Source organism: Drosophila erecta, unplaced genomic scaffold (assembly GCF_003286155.1).
Source record: "Drosophila erecta strain 14021-0224.00,06,07 unplaced genomic scaffold, DereRS2 tig00000092-arrow-pilon, whole genome shotgun sequence".
Classification (NCBI taxonomy): domain Eukaryota; kingdom Metazoa; phylum Arthropoda; class Insecta; order Diptera; family Drosophilidae; genus Drosophila; species Drosophila erecta.
Genome location: NW_020825207.1, coordinates 14992814 through 15013399, shown reverse-complemented (window position 1 = coordinate 15013399; position 20586 = coordinate 14992814). Strand labels below are relative to the sequence as shown.

General features: G+C 47.0%; 7 protein-coding genes across 8 annotated transcripts; 5 read left to right on the top strand and 2 right to left on the bottom strand.

Moving 5' to 3' along the window:
• The first annotated feature begins 33 nt into the window (after positions 1 to 33).
• LOC6546554 lies at positions 34 to 1922 on the top strand. Its single transcript, XM_001974532.3, has one exon. The coding sequence runs from the start codon at positions 34 to 36 to the stop codon at positions 1771 to 1773; it is 1740 nt and encodes a 579-aa protein (XP_001974568.2). The 3' UTR covers positions 1774 to 1922.
• Positions 1433 to 4036, bottom strand: LOC6546555 (kinesin-like protein subito). The gene is made up of 3 exons (XM_001974533.3): positions 3362 to 4036; positions 2102 to 3300; positions 1433 to 2042 (listed from the first exon to the last, which is right to left on the bottom strand). Exons 1-3 carry the CDS (start codon positions 3900 to 3902, stop codon positions 1896 to 1898), a joined length of 1887 nt encoding a protein of 628 aa, XP_001974569.1. The 5' UTR covers positions 3903 to 4036; the 3' UTR covers positions 1433 to 1895.
• Positions 4037 to 4908: 872 nt separating this feature from the next.
• LOC6546556 (WD repeat-containing protein 5) lies at positions 4909 to 6049 on the top strand. Its single transcript, XM_001974534.3, has 2 exons — positions 4909 to 4917; positions 4982 to 6049. The coding sequence occupies exon 2, from the start codon at positions 4999 to 5001 to the stop codon at positions 6028 to 6030; it is 1032 nt and encodes a 343-aa protein (XP_001974570.1). The 5' UTR covers positions 4909 to 4917; positions 4982 to 4998; the 3' UTR covers positions 6031 to 6049.
• A 217-nt stretch (positions 6050 to 6266) lies between these two features.
• On the top strand, positions 6267 to 9237 carry LOC6546557 (sodium-independent sulfate anion transporter). Its single transcript, XM_001974535.3, has 9 exons — positions 6267 to 6419; positions 6742 to 7041; positions 7105 to 7329; positions 7398 to 7513; positions 7776 to 8079; positions 8138 to 8440; positions 8510 to 8655; positions 8726 to 8896; positions 8956 to 9237. Exons 1-9 carry the CDS (start codon positions 6404 to 6406, stop codon positions 9160 to 9162), a joined length of 1788 nt encoding a protein of 595 aa, XP_001974571.1. The 5' UTR covers positions 6267 to 6403; the 3' UTR covers positions 9163 to 9237.
• A 337-nt stretch (positions 9238 to 9574) lies between these two features.
• Positions 9575 to 12433, bottom strand: LOC6546660 (sarcosine dehydrogenase, mitochondrial). Its single transcript, XM_001974536.3, has 3 exons — positions 10818 to 12433; positions 10621 to 10763; positions 9575 to 10558 (listed from the first exon to the last, which is right to left on the bottom strand). Exons 1-3 carry the CDS (start codon positions 12393 to 12395, stop codon positions 9595 to 9597), a joined length of 2685 nt encoding a protein of 894 aa, XP_001974572.1. The 5' UTR covers positions 12396 to 12433; the 3' UTR covers positions 9575 to 9594.
• Positions 12434 to 13422: 989 nt separating this feature from the next.
• LOC6546661 (neurogenic differentiation factor 1) lies at positions 13423 to 17186 on the top strand. 2 transcript variants are annotated; one of them, XM_001974537.3, is made up of 4 exons: positions 13423 to 13707; positions 14143 to 14489; positions 16037 to 16398; positions 17125 to 17186. In XM_001974537.3, exons 1-3 carry the CDS (start codon positions 13632 to 13634, stop codon positions 16337 to 16339), a joined length of 726 nt encoding a protein of 241 aa, XP_001974573.1. In that variant the 5' UTR covers positions 13423 to 13631; the 3' UTR covers positions 16340 to 16398; positions 17125 to 17186. The 2 variants fall into 2 exon arrangements, with proteins under 2 accessions (XP_001974573.1, XP_026835875.1); XM_026980074.1 differs by lacking the exon at positions 17125 to 17186 and adding an exon at positions 16627 to 16851.
• Positions 16899 to 20584, top strand: LOC6546662 (probable peroxisomal acyl-coenzyme A oxidase 1). Its single transcript, XM_001974538.3, has 8 exons — positions 16899 to 17417; positions 18151 to 18310; positions 18367 to 18659; positions 18719 to 19014; positions 19074 to 19690; positions 19753 to 19858; positions 19921 to 20073; positions 20133 to 20584. The coding sequence occupies exons 1-8, from the start codon at positions 17294 to 17296 to the stop codon at positions 20391 to 20393; spliced, it is 2010 nt and encodes a 669-aa protein (XP_001974574.1). The 5' UTR covers positions 16899 to 17293; the 3' UTR covers positions 20394 to 20584.
• Positions 20585 to 20586: the final 2 nt, after the last annotated feature.

Here is a 20586-nt window from a genome sequence, read left to right as displayed (position 1 = left end):
GCTTACTTTGATGAACAACAGAATTGAAAGGACATGTGGACTGTGCTAACAGCAATAGTTTATTGGACACCCTTCCTAGCTGCGGGATCCGCTGTGGACTTCATCTTTAGAGCAGCAGCAGATCACTCACTTTCTGTGATAATAATCCGTACTAATTACTGTCCGCACACCTGGGAAAAGGAAATCTTTAAGAATCAAACCATTCCAGTGGTTGTCCTTTCAGATAGCGAGACTTTTATAAACATTCGCCAGTTTTCTCGACCGCTACACGTAGTTTGCCTACCTGGACATGAGCTGCAAAAGGACCTTGAGTTAATGGAAAACTTTACTAATTCCTTAAACGATTTTCCGAGTCAGAAGAAGATAGTCTACATATCGAATAGATTCTCAAATCGATCTAGAATGGACCATATTTTCGAAACGTGCTACCATCGCCGAATTTGGAACGTAGTTGGACTTTTAGCCGCAGATGAACATCTCTACTTTTATAGATATAACCTATACCCTAGCTTTCGAATGGAGCACCGCGCCCTTGAATCTTCAACCATATTTGACAATGGTTTTCCCAACATGCAAGGTCACCCTCTGATTGTCATGCCAGACCAATGGCTTCCTCGTTCTGTTCTTTACGTGGACAGACGAACGGGTAAGCAAGTCCTAGCCGGATCTGTAGGCCGCTTTTTTCATGTGCTGTCATGGAAGCTAAACGCCACGCTGCAGCTGTCCAAGAAGGTGACCATCGGACGCTTTCTGAATGCGTCTGCCCTCAAGGAGCTGAGCGAGAGCTTTTCAGTTGATGTTCCTGCCAGTCTCACGATAATGGAGCGAGTAGAGCAGTTGGCCAGCACAAGCTATCCCATGGAGGTGACCCACGTCTGCCTTATGGTCCCGGTGGCCAGAAAAATTCCAATTAAGGATATTTACTTTATCCTGAGCAGTGTTTCCAATATGCTCCTGGCTATTGTTATTGTTTTCAGTTATGGATTGGCCTTGAACCTATTCCGGAAGTTGACTCATCGCGATGTGCATCTGGTGGACTTTCTGCTAAATGATAAAGCTTTACGCGGCATCTTGGGCCAATCGTTCAATTTGCCCATGTCGAGAAGCTTTTCCACCAGGTTTATATTTCTGATGCTGGGAATAGTGGGCCTTAATGTGAGCAGCATTTTTGGAGCAGCACTGGACACATTGATGGCTCATCCACCGCGGCAATTTCAAGCACGTAGTTTTGCTGATCTTCGGCGCACGAAAATTCCGCTGGTTACGACCGAAGAAGACTTTCCCACATGGATGAATCTGCATGTTCCCATGCTGGTAGTCAATGTCAGTGAGTACAATCACTTAAGAAATGGAAGAAATTCGAGCAATTCCTACTTTGCCTCGCGATTGTATTGGAACTTGTTTAGTGAGCAGCAGAAGCGCTTCACCCGAGAGCTGTTTATCTACTCCACGGATGACTGCCTATGGTCCTTGGCGCTGCTTTCTTTCCAATGGCCGCAGAATTCCTTGTTCACAGAGCCCGTCAGCCAACTGATTCTGGAGGTTAATGCCAATGGACTCTATGATTTCTGGGTGGGAATGCATTACTACGACATGTCAGCAGCTGGATTGTCCAGTCTGGAGGATCCCAGTCTGCAGTTGAAGGAAAGAGTGCACCCTACCTCGCTACGGATTGGGGATCTTCAGTGGATGTGGCAGGCGTACGGAACGTTCATGGTAATTGCGATGCTGGTCTTCTTGCTCGAAGTTTCTTGGCACAGTATCACACACTAGTTTGCTGATCCTTTACATGTTTATTGAAAAACTTGGCCAACTCTACACAACATATCAAGATTCAAATTTAAATTTAAAAATCACTTAACACTTAACAAATTAAAAATTGTGAATAAAGGAATCTAATCATCATCGATGATTTCGATGGGATACTTTGAGTCACTTAGTTCATCAGAAATGTCACTGTCGCTCGCGGGATTCCTAAGCTCCTCTATTTCATCTTTGAGGTCTTCTATTTGCTCTTCATAGCGTCGCTTTTGAGAGGAAAGCTGTAAAATATATTGTTTATAGTTTTATCTGTATTATTGTATTACCCGCATTCACTAACCATAAATTCCGATTCTCTTTGCGCAATAAGTAACTTTTTCTCGCATTCGTCTTCATATTGCTTCTTGTTGTTTTGGATTATCTCCTGGTACGTGGCAGTCAGTTCCCTTCGCAGTTTCTCCTCCAGCAGCTGCATTTGCAGCACATGATCGTACTTCAGTTGTTCAATCTCTAACTGTAGGCGAACGTTTTCGTCCTCAAGTTCCTTGGTGTAGTCGCCGCCCTCACATGTCGACATCTTCGAGAATTCCATGAAACCACAGTAGCTTACGCGATGCTGCTTTATTACGGGTTCCTTGAAGATGATGTTCTTGGCGATGGAAGAAAAATTCAGGACGTTCAGGTTCTCCTCGTAGTATTTATCCAGCGGCGTAACCGTCACGATCATGGCTAACTTCTCCTTGCCCAACAAAGCCGCCTGCAGCAGCATTGTGAGCTTGGAGTCGCGATATGGAATGATGTCCGCGTTTTTCTTTTTCTGCACTGTGCTGGCCGCATCTAGACATCTACCTAGCACCATCAGTGAAGTGTTTATGTTCTTTGCTTCCTTGAGACGAATGCCAGAGGTTCCCGTGTTGTTCACGCGTTCCGAACCCGCCAGGTCGCAGAATTTGTAAGAACTCTGCGTGGTGATGCCCGACCGATTGTACTTGAGTATGTCTACAGTGAATACACAGTGGGACCGACTGGAGTTGGCGTTCACCGAGGTGGAGGCGTACGTGGATCGCTGTTGGCCCAGCCGGAGCAGACGCAACGCCTCCTCGCTGCTCGTCACGAAAACACTGGTTAGGCCCTTGATGAACACATGGCCCTTGTTGCCCACGATCTTCAGGTTTTTTCGTGGCACTTCTCCCAGCTTGTCCTGTTTCGGCGGTATGGCTAGCAAGTCGTACACAAGTTCATTGTAGATCTCCACGAAGGAAACCCAAACCAAGACGAAAACGTCGGCGGAAGCCTTCGACTCGAACACGTGATCGCCATCAATTACCTGCTTTAGACGCTGGTGGTGTGCACTGATATCCGGACATAAGTCTAAAAGTTTTTTCCGAATCTGCAGCTCTTTAAGCGATGCGTCGTCCTGCAAAAACACGATGCTGCCATTGATCAGCTTTAGCTTGGGTGAGCGGAATATGGTGTCCTGGTAAATGGTGAATATGTTTTCCAGAGCACGCGGAATGATTCCAGCACGCACATCATCGCCTCAAAATGGATTGAAATTAGCAATTGCACAGCAAACGATTTGAAAATCTACTCTGCTTACCCAGTAAGGTATATGTTTTTCCAGAGCCCGATGTGCCATATGTCATGATGGTCACACATTCTTCTTCCATGATTTTAGGACCCACACAGGTATCGTAGATGTCTCGCTGGCCAACGGTGCTGTCAAAGATGGAAGTGAAGCCAAAGTGCTTTTCCATGCGGTTCACATTGTTGCTGGTCGAGTCCACTTTGCAGCTGGTAATCAACACATTTGCGTCTTCCGATACTATGTAGGCTTTGGAAGCATCCTTCACGGGACGCAGGCGCAGGAAGACCTGCGGCCCCGTTTCCACGTTGCTGCTGTCTGTCACACTGGTGGCGCAGGAGGCACCATCATTTGCCTCGCTCGATTGGTACTTGTAGTCCGATTCTGTGTCCGAGTATTCAGAGAAACTCTCCTCCTCCGACTCATGAATGTTGTCAAACAGGCGCATCTTTTTGTTGGGTCGCGGACGGAAGCGGCGGTCGATGGAGGGATCCCGGGCCATCAGGAAGGAGCGCACCTCCCGCCTTGGCACCTCCGAAACCTCTTTGCTGTCCATTTTGCGCTGTTTAACTGGGTTTGAGCGACACTTTATAGATTTTTTTCCTTTCCGCGCAATTTTTCAGACGCTAGGGGGCTGCCAACTTTACTTGAATTTAAAATGACAGCAGGCAGCAACACTGCTTAGTGTGACCGTCGAGCAATTTAATTTTCCGTTACAATATACCATCAATAACATTTAATGTACAAATTCAGGTTTAAATAATAATAAGAAATTTCAACAAAGGAAAAAAAAAACGCAAGCAGTATACTCCAGCTCTAAAAAAAATGATTTAAAATGTAGTAATCAAACTAGTATTAGCACACACTTTTAGTATAAAAATGCACCAAATTAATTTTTGTTTACCATAATGATAAACTCTTACCAAAAGATAGGTTATAAAAATAAAAATAAAATAAAAATGACCAACTACAGTTTGGTTGATACATTGGGGCCTGTTAAGTTATCATGCAAATATTAAGTTCACTGACTTTATTCTCGAGCATTCTTAAATTTCGCTCATGCATTTGTAAGATTAGCAGCGTCGACAAATAATTAGGTGACAAATTACCGGCGCGGCACAGCACCAGCCATTTGTTTAATGTTTGGTTAACAAGTCTGGGTAGCATATCCATACCAGGCTGCGCAAATAGCGCACCCTGTCGCCAAATAAGTATTCCCTTAAAACGCAAATTAATTGCACTTGTTTACCTTTTCCCAGTCTGATTTTTACGGCCCCCGTCTGGGAATTCAAACAAATATTGACTAAGTGAGTTATAAGTAGTTAGAGAAACAATTAACAATTGTGTGTACTTGGCAAATACTATTGTAAAAAGTTTTTAATGAATAGAAATGTCGCGCTCTTTAAAATTACGAGTTCATGTGCATTTTTTCACTTGAAAATTAGAAAATAAAAAGGGGCTCAGGGGCACTTTAATTAGGCGCCAAAAATAATCGGGTAAAGTTGGCAGGACGATGAAAACTATTTTTACAAAATGTCAGCGCCATTTTGGAAGTTAAGGAACTGTCATTCGTAAGCTATAAAACATTAGTACTTTTACGAATATTTTACAGGCTTCTTAAGCATTTCGTCTAAGGCGGAAAGAATACAATTATGGAATTAACTGAGACAGGCGCTTCTGGCGATCCCGAAACGGAAACCGCCATCACGGAGGCCGCTTTCAATTCCTTTAAGATGCCGATACTACCCAGCCAGCTCCTCTGGCAGAACTCCTTATCTCCGGGCTATGCCATTAAGAGCTCGCTCCTCGGTCACAGTGGCTGCGTTACGGCTGTGAAGTTCAGTCCGGATGGCGAGAGGTTGGTCAGCAGCTCCGTCGACATGCTCCTGAAGCTCTGGGACGTGAGCGCAACCAAATGTATTCAATCGCTGGCCGGGCACGAATACGGAGTCAACGATGTGGCCTGGTCGGCGGCTGGATTACTGGCCAGTTGCAGCGATGACAAGTCCGTGCGTCTGTGGGATACTCGCAGCCAGCTTTGCGTCAAAGTTCTGGAGGGGCACTGTAGTTTCAGTTTCTCCTGCTGCTTTAATCCGCAGGCCAATCTGCTGGCCACCACTAGTTTTGACAATACAGTGCGCCTTTGGGATGTCCGCACTGGCAAAACCCTCAAAATCGTCACTGCCCATCAGGATCCCATAAGCGCTGTGGACTTCAACAGCGATGGCAGTAGTTTTGTCACCAGCAGCTTTGATGGACTAGTGCGCTTGTGGGACTCAAGCACCGGACATGTGCTGAAGACTCTCGTTGACGTTGACAACATCCCGGTCGGATATGTGAAGTTCTCACCGAACGGCCGCTACATCCTGTCTGCCACGCTAAACAACACCCTTAAGCTATGGAACTACAATAAGCCCAAGTGCCTGAGGGTCTATCGCGGCCATGTGAATGAGTCCTATTGCTTGACCTCCAACTTTTCCATCACGGCCGGAATGTGGATTGTCTCCGGCAGCGAGGACAATACGCTCTGCATCTGGAATCTGCAGACGAAGGAGCTGGTCCAAAAGGCCTGCACGGAGGGCGACCAGGTGTTGTGCACCCATTGCCATCCCACTGCAAATGTGATTGCCACTGGAGCCCTACAGAATGCTTTTGCCATTAAAATCTGGCAGAGCAGCGAGTAGTAGTTGCAACAAATATCCAAATCCCACTGATTAGCTTGTAATTATTTTCTTTATATCAATAAGCCGGCCATGCCGTTAGCCAAACACGAAGGTTGCCTTTGTAATTGTTTATCACCGGGCTAACAGAGCGAACCAGATATGGTGGTACCGGTACCTGCGCTTGTAAATCTTATATGGCCAGAGTGTGCGAACGCGATTGCTTTCGGTCTCTAATGCCGTTGGACGACGGCGATCAGAGCGGCAGTCGCGTTCGGAGCAGCATATTGAGCGGACGCATTTGCTCCCCGGTTTCGATTATACCCATTGCTTAACAGCCGGTTTCCCTATCGTTCTCGGAACTTAAGGCCGGTTTAAAGCTGGAGAGCCACCCGCGATGAGAGCCGATGAGGGTGAGTAACTGTTTCACGGTTTTTCCGGAAGCTGTACGGCGGTCAGGGTCAGTTGATTTATACGCCTCCAGCGATTGCCCCGGTGGGAAAGTGGTTTGCAGTATAAAATACGTGCCAATTCTTAAAAGAGTATCTTAATGCGCCTTATCTGCGTGGGGTAGTCCAGGCTATCAGGCGATAAGATGACCAGCCCAAAGTCAATATGAACGTCTGATCGACAGATGTACGTACAAGTTGCTGCCAGGCAAGATTAGCCGTACGGGGAGGGGTTATCTTGGCACACATAAAAACTCTTCATCTAAGGCTTGTTTTGGATTCGCAGATAATCTGTACCGGGAGCAACTGCCCAATGTGGGCTCGCTTATCAGGGATGGCGGTCGCAAGCTGTGTCGTCCGTCCACCGTAACCAACAAGTTCCCGATCCTGACATGGCTTCCTCGCTACCGATTGGAGTACATCATGCAGGACTTCATAGCGGGCTTCACGGTGGGCTTAACAACCATTCCCCAAGCGATTGCCTACGGAGTGGTAGCCGGTCTGGAGCCGCAGTACGGTTTGTACTCCGCCTTCATGGGCTGCTTCACATACATCGTGTTTGGTTCCTGCAAGGATGTCACAATTGGTGAGTAAAGAGTTCGTATGGGCCGGGATCTGGTATCGGTGCTAATTTCACAACATCCACTAGCCACTACCGCCATCATGGCCCTAATGGTCAACCAGTATGCCACCATCAGTCCGGATTACGCGGTGCTGGTATGTTTCCTAGCTGGTTGCACTGTACTTCTTCTTGGATTGCTCAACATGGGTGTACTGGTCAGGTTTATCTCGATTCCCGTGATCACTGGCTTCACGATGGCGGCAGCCACCACAATTGGTAGTGCCCAGATCAACAACATCGTGGGTCTGACCAGTAAGTTCAGAAATTTATAATTTTCTCGCAATCTTATTCTACCTGAAACATAAATGCACTGCCCACAGGTCCTTCAAATGATTTACTGCCCGCCTGGAAGAATTTCTTCACCCACTTGACGTCACTTAGGGTCTGGGATGCCCTGCTGGGTGTCTCATCTCTGGTGTTCCTGCTGCTCATGACGGTGAGAAGGAAATAAAAACGCAATTTCATTAAATGTTGATATCAATTTAAATCAATCAAACAATTGATTGCAGCCGATCGATTGATTTTAAAATACACCACACACTTGTTTGCGGGTTAAAAACCTTAAGATTCAGCATATTATTTGGCTTTTAGCAATTTGTTCGCTTTGTTTACTTAGTTTATTTTAGTTATTGTTTAATATTATTTATTTATATATTATGTATAAAGCTAACCAGTTTCTAAATTTTATCCATTTTCAGCGTGTTAAAGACATCAAATGGGGCAACCGCATATTCTGGAAGTACCTCGGCCTTTCCCGCAACGCTTTGGCTGTAATCTTTGGCACCTTTTTGGCCTATATCCTCAGTCGAGATGGACATCAGCCCTTCCGGGTCACTGGGAACATTACGGCCGGAGTGCCGCCCTTCCGGCTGCCCCCCTTTAGCACCACTGTAGATGGAGAGTACGTTTCATTCGGCGAGATGCTCAGCACTGTTGGCGCTTCCTTGGGTTCCATTCCCTTAATCTCTATCCTAGAAATAGTAGCCATATCGAAGGCATTTTGTAGGCACAATTTGTACTCATTCTAAAGCAATAATACTAAGGAATTCATCATTTTCAGCCAAGGGAAAAATTGTAGACGCATCGCAGGAGATGGTGGCACTGGGAATGTGCAACATCATGGGCAGCTTTGTGCTCTCCATGCCCGTAACTGGATCCTTCACCCGTACGGCTGTGAATAATGCCAGCGGGGTGAAGACACCTCTGGGAGGAGCTGTCACCGGGGCCCTGGTGCTCATGGCACTGGCTTTCCTTACCCAAACCTTCTACTTTATACCCAAATGCACCCTGGCTGCAATTATCATAGCGGCCATGATATCGCTAGTGGAGCTGCACAAGATTAAAGACATGTGGAAATCCAAAAGTAAGTTCTTGCTAGACTAGTTTTGTAGCTATGCCTTCTTCTAAGACGCTCTGTCTTAATCCTTTCCAGAGAAGGATCTCTTTCCCTTTGTGGTTACTGTTATCACCTGCATGTTCTGGAGCTTGGAATATGGAATACTGTGTGGCATTGCTGCAAACATGGTATACATTCTATATAGCAGTGCACGTCCCCATGTAGACATCAAACTGGAGAAGGTGAGCTTATCCTATCTTATATCTTATCTTAGATGCATTTTACACAAGCTAACAAATCATTGTCTACCAGATCAATGGTCATGAAGTGAGCGTGGTGGATGTGAAGCAAAAGCTGGACTACGCATCGGCTGAATATCTCAAGGAGAAGGTGGTGCGCTTTCTGAACCACCAGAATGGCGAGACCCAGTTGGTGGTTATCAAAGGCGAGGAGATCAACTCCATTGACTACACAGTGGCCATGGTAAGTGGGCTCTTGAAAGCACGCAAGCTGATAGATAATAACGTTTTCATCCCTATCAGAATATTGTCTCGATGAAGGGTGACTTGGAGGCCCTGAATTGCGCCATGATTTGCTGGAACTGGAACATCGCCTCCGCCGGAGTCGTCTGTCGACTCAATAACGATCTCCGCCCCATCTTCAAGTTCGATTTGTCGCTTGAGGAGGTGGTAGCTGGCCACTTCGATAGTCCCTCCAACACGGCCTCCACCGTAACCATCGAGGCCTAAGGAACCTAGTTTATTTCACTAACGTATACGCTGAAAGTATTGCATCAAGATTACAATTATATGAAATTTCATTTAAGAAAGCATATCCACTTGAGTGGCGACAGTTCGTCTGGCTGAGGAGACCAAGTGCTCTAGAGTTACGTCCGAAAAGGCAGATCCTTCGCGGAAACCAGGAATGATGTCATAATAGTTGGACACAGAAATTAATTGAGCCGTAACCACAACCATTTCGGGTGACCAGTTCGCAGACTGCCTGTCTGCCTTCAACGCGACCTTTCTTCGAACCTCTACCTCTATTCATGGGGAAAGTAATTTATGACCCTCCATATACGGCAGGCACTTCAACAATGTAGTGCCCTGCCGTATAGAGAAAGGTTGAGAGAAATTCCCTTCGCAGGGTAAACGAGTTCTTGGAAGTGAAGAGGCTCATCTTTATTTATTGGGCTTGGACTCAGATGCATAGTTACCGAGAACGCGTTGGCCGGTGGGATCGAATGGGCTGCGCAAGTGGCAGTCGGCGCGGTATCTCTTGCCCAATATGTCCACCTCGTACTCCCCATTCCTAATGTAATCAGCATCGATTATCTGTCCATCTGGTCGGGAAATGTATGACTGTCCGAGGGATTTTCCAAGGGTATAGGCATATTCAGCTCGTCGCAGGATGCCCACGGGTTCGCCATTTCGGTAAACGCCCTCCAAACCCCAGATGGGCACCTGATCCCGAAGCGTCATGTAGACTAGTCGCTTCTTCAAGCCCGCAGCTCGTTGCTTTTCGATGGCCGCCTTGCCACGGTAATCCGCACCCGTTTTGCGACATGTAAATCCCAAGCCAGCTTCGAGGGGAGTATCGTCCGGTCGCAGATCGAAGCTCCACAGATGGTAGCCCTTTTCGCTGCTGAGGGAGTACAGGGATCGGTAGCCTGCATTGCGCAAATCTTGTCCTGCCCCCGCCTTCATCAGCTTGCGATAGACGGCGGCACAATCCTTCTTGGGCACATGAAGCTCGTAGCCCAGTTCTCCCACAAAGCTGACCCGGAGCAAGCGGAGACCCACATCGCCAAACTTGGCTAATCGAGTGCTGTTGGGGGCCACGTGCTCATCGGACAGGTCGCAGTCGATGAGGGGCTGCAGGATCTTTCGACTGTTTGGTCCTTGAATAGAAATCACACCCAACTCGGCAGTCACATCCTTGAGGCTCGCATTGAATCCCTTTCTACGGATCTCTGCCCGCAGAGCGCTGTACGTGTAGAAGGCCGAGGCGCCGCCAGCCACAATATAGAAGCCCTGTCCATTGAACTTGGGATTGTAGACCTCTCCGGAACCGGGCGCAAGGCGGGAAATGGTCACATCGGCCTCCACTCCGCCGGCGTCGTTTAGAGCACAGGTATACACAGTTCTGCAGGAGAGGTTATAATTCGTCAGAAATCTACGAATAAGTATCTATGTACTGGGACTTACTTGCTGGGATCCCTGTTGGTATTGGCGGAGAAGAGCCAGTCAGCGGCCTCCTGGGCCTCTGGACCATCTAGGAGCAGCTTGGCGAAGTAGCTCATGTTAAAGACCACGGCATTATTACGGCACGCCAGTGCCTCCGACCCGATCTGAAAGATTTATTATAATTTAAGCTTCCTAGATAAGCCACTTAAGGTACTTACGAGATCGTGGTGCTCCGAGAAGCGGCTGTAGTGAAGATCCCCATCCAGAACTCTCTCGTACTCGCTGTCCTTATTTCTCTGATGGCCATAGCTTCCGTACCAGTCATAGGGTTGAACCACCGCCCTCCTGGCACCGGGGGGCAGGAAGAAACCAGGCCTCTCCCAACCCTGCTTCTCCTCCATTACGGCGCCTGCCTTCATCATTTCATCGTGAAGTGGATCCTTTTGGAAATCACGGCCCGCCAGAGGCTGATCATACTTAAAGACCATGCTGTAGTTCTTAACGTAGCTCTCGTGCGACTTCTCCCGGATCCACTGGGTGGCTTTGCCCTGATCCTGGGTGAATCTGCGCAGATCGAAGCCAAACATGGGCAGGTCAGGTTGACCTTGAATGACCCACAGGGCGGTCTGCTCTCCGCAACCACCTCCAAACATCATGCCAGCTGAATTGAAGCCACAATTGTGGTAGAGTCCATCAAGGATGGGATCCGGACCCATCAAGGGCTTGTGGTCGGGAGTAAAGGATTCCGGGCCGCAAACCGTGCTCTTCACGCCATATTTCGCATAGCTGGGACACAACTTTTGGGCTCCCTCGACATGAGTCTCGAACACAGACCAATCCAGTTCGTAGAGTCCGAAATGGAAGTCCTTGGGCACGGGTTCCAGTAGGATGGGATTCGGTTCATAGCCACCCATGCAGATGGCGTCCCCTTGGATGCGGAAGTAGGTGGAGTAATCGTGATCTCTGATGTTGGGCAGTCCCCTCACACCCGGAATGGATTCGGAAACAATATAGGCATGTTTCATAGGCACCAGGGGAAGATGAGTACCGTGCTTGGCCACCAGATCGCGACCCCACACCCCTGTAGCATTCACTACCTTCTCAGCTTTGATGTCCCCAAAGGGCGTGGATACACCCACCACCTTCTTACCCCTCGCAGTCTGCTCCAGCAGTAGGTCATCCACTCCGCAATTCTCGATTACCTGTGCTCCGAGATTGGAGGCCGCCTTCTTGAGGGCCGCACAAAGCATTGCCGGATCCATGACTCCATCGCCCGGAGAATAGAGAGCTCCCACAAAGGCCGCCGGATCGAGAAGGGGAAACAGCTTCTGGGTGTCCTCGGGACTCAGCACTTGGTTTTCGATGCCCAAAGCCGAACCCACAGTGGCCAGTCTGCGATACTCATCCAGTCGCGTTTCATTGTGAGCAATGAAGATGCCACCATTTTGAATCCATCCCGGATCTAGCTCCGTTTCCGCCTCCAATTGCTGGAGCATGCGACGTGAATTAGCCAGCAGCTGAATATCCACATCGTTGGGACGCAGGCGCCACAGCAACCCGGCCGTGTGCCAGGTGGTTCCGGCCGTCAGTTGGGCCCGTTCCAGGAGCACGGCCTTGACACCACGTCGTGCCAGGTGATACAGTGTGTGGCAGCCCGCCGAACCACCGCCAATTACCACAACATCTGCTGAGCCTGGCAGGGCTCCACTTGGTTCCTTCCGGACGCCCCCATCTTCCCTCACTTGCTTGCTGATTCCGCGGCGCTGAGCCTGCTGCAGGATGCGATGGCGCCACATCTCGAAAACTGCCGAGTGCGACGACTTTAGAATCTCAACTAAATTCTCGAGCTAAAAACACAATCCCGCCCTGACAATCTCCCGCTGAATTGATCGGATAACCCAGGGTTCAGCATCCTGATAAACCTGCTGTACCAGTGACGCTCCATCCATGACTAGAGGCCCTAATCAAGGCCAAGTGTTGGGGCTAAACGCTTTTCTTATCTGGGATCGGAGGCGTGGCAAGTAGTAAAATTAGTTCGCAGCTTCCTAGGTCAAACAACAATTAAATCCCATTTTAGTTTAATTATAAACCTATTTAGTTAGTATTGCACGTTGTGGATTAATTTATTTATTTATTTAATTGATTGTTAAAACACTGATTGCCTTTTTAAGAACCCTAAAAGCTTTTCAGTAAAATTATAGGAAATAATGGCCGGGGTACCTAAAGAACTTTCTATAAACATTCTATAAACTAAACAAAGTGGTATAATTTTCTACTTAATTCTAGAGGGATATTATTATTATTGATTTCCCGCAGAAAATCTGAAAAGTCAAAAAGTTCTCGGAACTGAAAATTCCCCACCACCAGCAATCGAATTTTGGGCCCATACTCAAATGACTTCCAAAGCGACCCCAAACAGGATACGCAGTTGAACCCCAGGATTATAATCTCTTCGGATCTGGCATAAATGCATTTGCCTATTTCCAAATGCACTGCGAGATCGAAACCAGGTGGTGCCATCTGGAGCCGGAGGCTTGGCACGCTTCGCACTCGCTTGTCGCACATCCTTACGGCACAACTACTCCCCACTCCAACACCCAAATGGAGCGGATAAACCGAGCGATTCATTTTGAATTTTCACGCAGGCCGGCGGAGGAACCGCCGACGACTGGGCCAATGTGGTGGCAGCCAGAAGGCAAACAAACGAGAAAGAGACCGCCGATCGCACCATGTGTCGGGATTCCTCCGCCAATTGGGACGGTTTGCGGAGCAGGCACGCCCACCCGAGGTGCCAGAAATAGCCGGAATCTGGAGAGCCGCGCACTGAGGAGCAGAGTGCTCAAAAAGGAGGCTCTCCCCGTAACCCTTGACAGAAGTGCTCTATGTGCCACGCAGATCGGACGTATTCGACTCACAGGCTGGTTTCGGTTCGGTTCGGTTCAGTTTTAAGTGAGAGACTGGGTGATTGGCAGTTTATACCCAATTTGAATTTATTCCAAGTGATATTTGTGATTCCATTCGGTTTTTGAACAATGCCACGCAAGAAGCGCGCCTCCAGCCCCATGGATCTTTTTGATGACGACTTCGATGAGGATGCCAGTTCTCAAAGTAAGTGTGATTATCATTTATAGGTAACTCAGTGGGCAAAACAAAACACATTACATAAAGCTTAAAAATTACAATTTGCATTTAACTAGCTAATTTTGTTCATTTACTCTTTACTATGCAGTCAACTTTGGATTCCTTTTGCTGCATTTGACATCTCTAGCTTTAGAATTCACCTAAAAGCGCTAATAAAAATTTAACAATCAGTTTAAGGCTCAATTAGTATAAATTCAGTTTTAAATTCTTCCTATGGAATATGGTTTAAGTGAAGTGTTTTTATACTTTTCTTATGCTGATGCCACATAATACAAACTTGATTTTTAGCTACAAATTAAGTGGAGGTATCCATGATTTAATTTTATTGAAATATTGTCCTGTTACAAGAGCTCTTCTGGCTGTATCTACAATAGGTGAATAATGACCCATCTGAATTTGTAGGCTCCCAGCCGCCGGTGCAGCGAAATGCGGCCAATGCCCGGGAGCGAATGCGCATGCGGGTGCTATCCAGCGCCTACGGACGTTTGAAGACCAAGCTGCCCAACATTCCGCCGGACACGAAGCTCTCCAAGCTGGACACGTTACGTCTGGCCACGCTCTACATCAAGCAGCTAATTACGGCCGTGGAGACAGGCGGCCACTCGCAGAACCACCCGCTCAACCACAGCCAGCAGCACCTCAACCACAGCCACTCGAGCACCACCAGTTCCGAAGGCCTGGACACAAGTCACATGGCAGATTCGTCCGGCGGAGGCAATTACCATTTCCACAACAACGGACACGGCATGGTAAGTGTCATGCAATTGCGATCCCCGTGCCCGAATAAGTGATGTCACTGCCACCACTTAACGATGCACTGCACCCGCGGCTTTCGAATGGAAACGCATTAATGAGCCGGCCACTTCAGGTGGATCTCGTCAGATAATGACAGGTGTCGCAGGGGATACCCAGTGATAGGCCCAAGATCAATGTTATTTAGGGATCGGGATTCTTCTAATTTCATTTCATGCTGTTCATTTATGCTTTTTATTTGTAAAGCCAAGTAGATAGATAGGTAGTAGATAGATATTTTTACCATTTTCCATTTGAGTGAAAGAAACCTCATTGGAGCTAACTTTTGAGCTGAAAAGCATCCAGTATATATTCTAAAATGTTAGTTTGAGAGCTTGGAAAGTAACACTTTCTTCATCGTTTAAATTTAAGAAGTGATAGTTCTACAATCGAACTATAAATGCAATCTATTGAACTCAGTTCACATCTAACAAGTTAAGTAGTGAGTATAATACTACTCAACTAATAGGGGTAATTCTACTCAAATTTGGCGAAATATAGATCCAAAATCCAAGCGAATGTGGTGCAACATCTGCTTGGTGATGGCGACGCGGTGTGGCGACAAGTATTTCCACCTTTTCTAGGTGGAGGTGGACCACAACCGTAACCGCATCCACATCCACATCGGAATCCCAAGACCGGAGTCAGCCATTCAGCCGGGCCCCCCACTAGAACGCCGAAATCACATTTTGTGATTTCAGACTGCCTGCTTTCCTGTAATCCGATACTTTTGTGAATTTCGAAAATATTAAATATGAGTGACAGGCCGATGGAGCGGGCAGGGAACGGAGATGGTAGCGCAGACCTGCGGATCTGGATGGGGGGCACTAGTTAGTCTTTGCTTTTATTTTTAAAGATGCTCGACGCTTTGAAGCGACAAAGTGAATGACATGCGAGGGAAAGTGTCGTCCTCAGTAGTTTTCCCACTCGGATTATTGTAATTAAAATTTGTCTAACCGTGTTTATCCATTCTCGCCGGAGTTTACACAATCTATCACTCAGAATTCATGGCGCGCAACTTATCTAAATAGATGCAATTGTTTACCCACCGAATGCGTGAAAAATTCAGCAAATACGGTTCCGTCTTGTGCCCATATGGTGGCAAATCAGATCGGATCGGAGAGTCCCGACCCTATCCGAATTTATCCCATCCACGCGCCCAACATGATCTGTTGGGAACAACCCATTGGTTCGGTATTTGCTCGCTAGCCCTAGCATCCCTATATCCCATTCCCAGTCCCTCCATGTATGGCATACAAATGAGTGTCTCTTGTCCGCAAGTGTTCGGCTGTTTATGTTTTTATAGATCCGTTAATGAGGCTGTTATTGTAGATCTAGATCTGGAGGCGGGGGCACTAAAAACAATCAAAGTTGCGTAAACAAACAATGGCGCTGTCTCGGATGGGTTGTCGTCATATTGTTCCGAATATAGCCCCTGCGGTTGCCCCAACTCTTATAATTTATGCTGTCTTATACACACATCCCACATTACACTGTCTTGCAGAGCTGGCCCTTTGAGTTCCACCAGAGTAGTCGCAGTTCGGCTTTTGTCCCGTCACCATCAGCCGCCTCCTCCGCCCGCATGGATTGGCAAGCCCTGCATCCGCAATCCTATCCAAAGTCCACACGAAGCGAAAGCCATGTTTCAGCGGATCTCAGTTACCATCAGTTGCCGGAGTCGCACAGCCACTGGTATCCGGCGGAAGTGCATCAAATGGAGCCAGCGGCCAGCTGCTCCTATGACTCTGTCATGGGGCAGCATCAGCGGGGCATAGCTATAGCCACTAGCCACGCACATGGCATTTAAGCGGATATTATAAATATTGTTCTCACCCAAGCCAAATGTATTTACCTATTTACCACCTAGTAAGTGTATTAAATCGTGATTTACTTTTACGCGTTTCCGTATGTGCAAGCCTAAGCCCATGCTATAAGGCCAAAGATTGGTGTTACCTCATGATCATTTAGCTAGCAAATATATATCTATGTTTTTAATAAAAAGAAAAGATTTCAATTTTTTTGAATCGGCGCCAAGTTGTGGTAACCTGTATCCCTGGAGTTCCTAATGCTGCAGCACTGGTTTTTCTTTTGCAGCCCTGTTCAACAGCTGATTTCGCCACAATACAAACAAAGAGCTGCTAACAACAAAAATAATTCGAGTATTTAAAACGCAATTCGGATACCCAACTTTTTATAGAAACTGTTAATTTTAAACATTCAACATGTTATAAATGCATGTTTTTTTTTTAAATCGCGTGGTGTCTTTAAAAGTTCAATTGGAAAAAAGATACACGCACAAAGAAGCGTATAAAAGCTATTTTATTTAATTTTGCGACAAACTGAAGGCAAGTGCCCGAGTACTCTTCACATGCAGTGTATTTATTTTGTGTATTTACTTATGAATGTAGTCCAACAACAATAGCCTGAGAATAATAATTGTGCTACACATTATTTCAACACAAAAGCAATATCGTTACATTTGTATTTTCGCGGTTAAAGTTCACCACGGTTAAGTTCGACGATTAGATTCCGTAGTTCTGGATCAGATCAGCAGTCCATAATCTCAATCTCCCCTGGGTTTCTGTCCAACAGCACTTGAGTGACCAGCCCGACCGACCGATCGACCACTGAGCGCAATTCGCCTTTCCCGCAGCAATCAGTCAGTACGCGATATTCACCGAAGACGGACGCCTTGCGGTGGCTCGTTAATCCATAACCCATAACCTGTTTACGTGACTTGAATACCGTGGCGCCCAGCAAAATGCCAGCCAAGCCAGTGAATCCCGATATCCAGAAGGAACGCAACACGGCCACCTTCAATTGCCGGGAGTTCTCCGTTCTGTGGGCCGGCGGCGAGGAGCGATTCAAGGAGAAGAAGGCCCTAGGTGAGCCAGCATAAATGAAATAAAACACCGGATTGCAAGCTTCCCCGGTGACCCCGACAGACATTCACATTAACCGGTCGCTGAGAGCTTTATCTGAGCTTGGCGCAATCGCGTTTCTCAACAGTTGATGCAAGAAATTGTGCCAGAAGCATGACTTGGCAATTGGACTAGGTTTGAAAGCATTTATAGCTTATCTGTAGAGCCAGACTCTGAAGCTATGAAAGCCACTGATCACTTGTCTGAAACACTAGTATATAATCTTGTCAACTTCTTTGTTTTGATACGCTTCTTCTCCGTCCATTCATTCATCCGTTTTGCTGCTTTTGCTGCACGCTGTGGCCCAGAGTTTATTAATTATGTATTCCGCATAAACGAGTGGCTACTAGTTAATCAGCACCTATTAGCCAGCTCATAAGTTATTAATCTTTGAACTTCGCACGAAACGCGACCAATCCAAATAGCCGTGTACTTTGAATGTTTGCAGCTACCCACCATCTATTTTCAGAGCCACTTGATATTAGTTTAACTGATAGGTTTATCTGACAGATTTGCACTGTTGCTCCGGGCATCATAAATGGACAATGCCCAGTAACTCCCGCGATTTAACGATGAATACTGACCACTCATGATTACGCAGCTAAATTCAACAATGCTTATCTTAATACCACCTCCTAAAATATGAAATCCCTTTCCTCATGGGTTCATCTACTAAATTTATTTATCATTTTGACAGAGAAAATGTTTTTGGAGGACCCGGCCCTGCAGGACGACTTGCCCATATCCTATTTGTCACACAAGGAGCTCTACGAGCACAGCTTGCGAAAAGCCTGCATCATTGGGGAGAAGATCCGCAAGCTGCGTGCTGATGGCGAGGATGGAGTGGATACTTACAAGTAAAGAAGCCGTCTGAGTCTCAATGTAGTTCAGATTGTAATTTGTGTGCTTATAGTGCTCTGCTTGGTGGATCCTTGGGAGCCGCTATTCTAAAGGAGGGCAATCCCCTGGCGCTGCACTACGTGATGTTTGTGCCCACCATCATGGGCCAGGGAACGATGGATCAGCAGGTTGAATGGCTGAGTAAAGCCTGGGACTGTGAAATCATTGGCACCTATGCCCAGACGGAACTGGGACACGGAACCTTCCTGCGCGGTCTGGAGACCCGAGCTGACTACGATGCCAGCACCCAGGAGTTTGTGATAAACACACCATCACTCAGTGCATACAAATGGTGGCCCGGTGGATGTGAGTTTTCCTTAACTCTTAATATCTTAAATATATATAATAAACTTTCGGACTTCCAGTGGGACACACTGCTAACCATGCGGTTGTGGTGGCACAGCTCTATACCAAGGGCGAGTTCCGTGGCCTAGCTCCTTTTATTGTCCAATTGAGGGATTCCGATACTCACCGCCCCATGCCCGGCATCGACATTGGAGATATTGGCACCAAGCTGGGCATGAAGGGTGTCAACAATGGGTATTTAGGACTGAAGAACGTACGGGTGCCTTTGAAGAACATGCTGATGAAGAACCAGCAAGTGCTGGCTGATGGCACCTATGTGGCGCCCAAGAACAGCGTGCTTACCTACGGAACCATGGTACTATTACCGATATTCACTATTCCTTCAGCGAGATTTTATCCATTTTTTCATTCAAGATGTTTGTGCGTTGTGCTCTTATCCGTGATACCGCTCAGAGCCTGGCGAAGGCATCCACTATTGCCACTAGATACTCAGCTGTTCGCCGACAGAGTCCCATTGATCCCAATCAACCGGAGCCCCAAATCATGGACCATACCACACAGCAGTTGAAGTTGTTCCCCCAGATAGCTAAGGCCATCGTTTTCAAAACGACGGGTGATGGCATCTGGAATATGTACAATGTGATTTCTGGGGAGATTGAGCAGGGCAACTTGGATCGCCTGCCCGAAATGCATGCTTTGTCCTGCTGCCTTAAGGCCATCTGTAGTGCCGATGCTGCCGCCGGCGTGGAAACCTGTCGTCTGTCCTGTGGCGGACATGGCTACATGGACTGCTCTAACTTCCCCACGATATACGGCATGACCACGGCTGTGTGCACCTATGAGGGCGAGAACACAGTGATGCTGCTGCAGACTGCTCGCTATCTGGTGAAGGTTTATGGACAAGCCTTAAACGGAGAGAAGCTGGTGCCAACCGTTTCGTACATAAGTGATGCAGTGAACCAAACGAAGTTTGCTAACTTTGACGGATCCTTGAGGTCCATTGTAAAGGCATTCCAGTTCGTTGCTGCGAAGTAAGTTTTAACTGCAGAACATAAATTCGATAGCTGGTACTTAACTAACATTTTTATATCAGCAAAACCCGAATTGCTTATGAGCAAATTGAACTGCGCCGCAAGCAAGGTCATGGTACCGAGGTAGCAGCTAATCTATGTGGCACCTTCCTAACAGCGGCTGCAGATGTAAGTCTAAATAAAAATATATTGTTCGATCAGTTCCCTATGAAATGCTATATCACTTCTAGCTTCATGGACGTGCCTTCCTGGCCCAGACTGCCTATACGGAGCTTTCGGCCATGTCCCGCGAGGTGTCCCCTGGACTAGCTGAAGTCCTTCAAGTGGTGCTGGAGCTATACCTGGTAGACGCCTGCCTCAATCGCATTGGCGACTTTTTGCGGGTAGGATTCATAGTTAACTTTAGTTTAGGATTTTTAATGTTGTATGTTTTCCCTAACAGTTCATTGATCTGACTGATCAAGATGTCACGAAACTAGAGGTTCGTCTGGAGAACTGTCTAAAGCGACTCCGGCCGAATGCCGTCAGCCTGGTGGACAGCTTTGATCTCCACGATCGCGTGCTGGATTCTGCATTGGGTGCCTATGACGGCAATGTCTACGAACACATCTTCGAGTCTACAAAAAAGAACCCGTTGAACAAGGAGCCTGTCAACGGAGCATTCCACAAGTACTTGAAGCCATTTATGAAGGCTCACCTCTAGATTCATGTCCCATCACTGAGGGGGATTTTCACAACTGTTATTATTGTAAATATACGTAAATGTTTCCATTGTTTTTATATTGTACAAATGTCTGCTTAGCAAATGGTCTGAAAGACAATTATGATGTCATGGCTTGTGCAGTTGAAACTAGGCTGTAAAATTATACACAAATAAAATATTAATCAACTACATT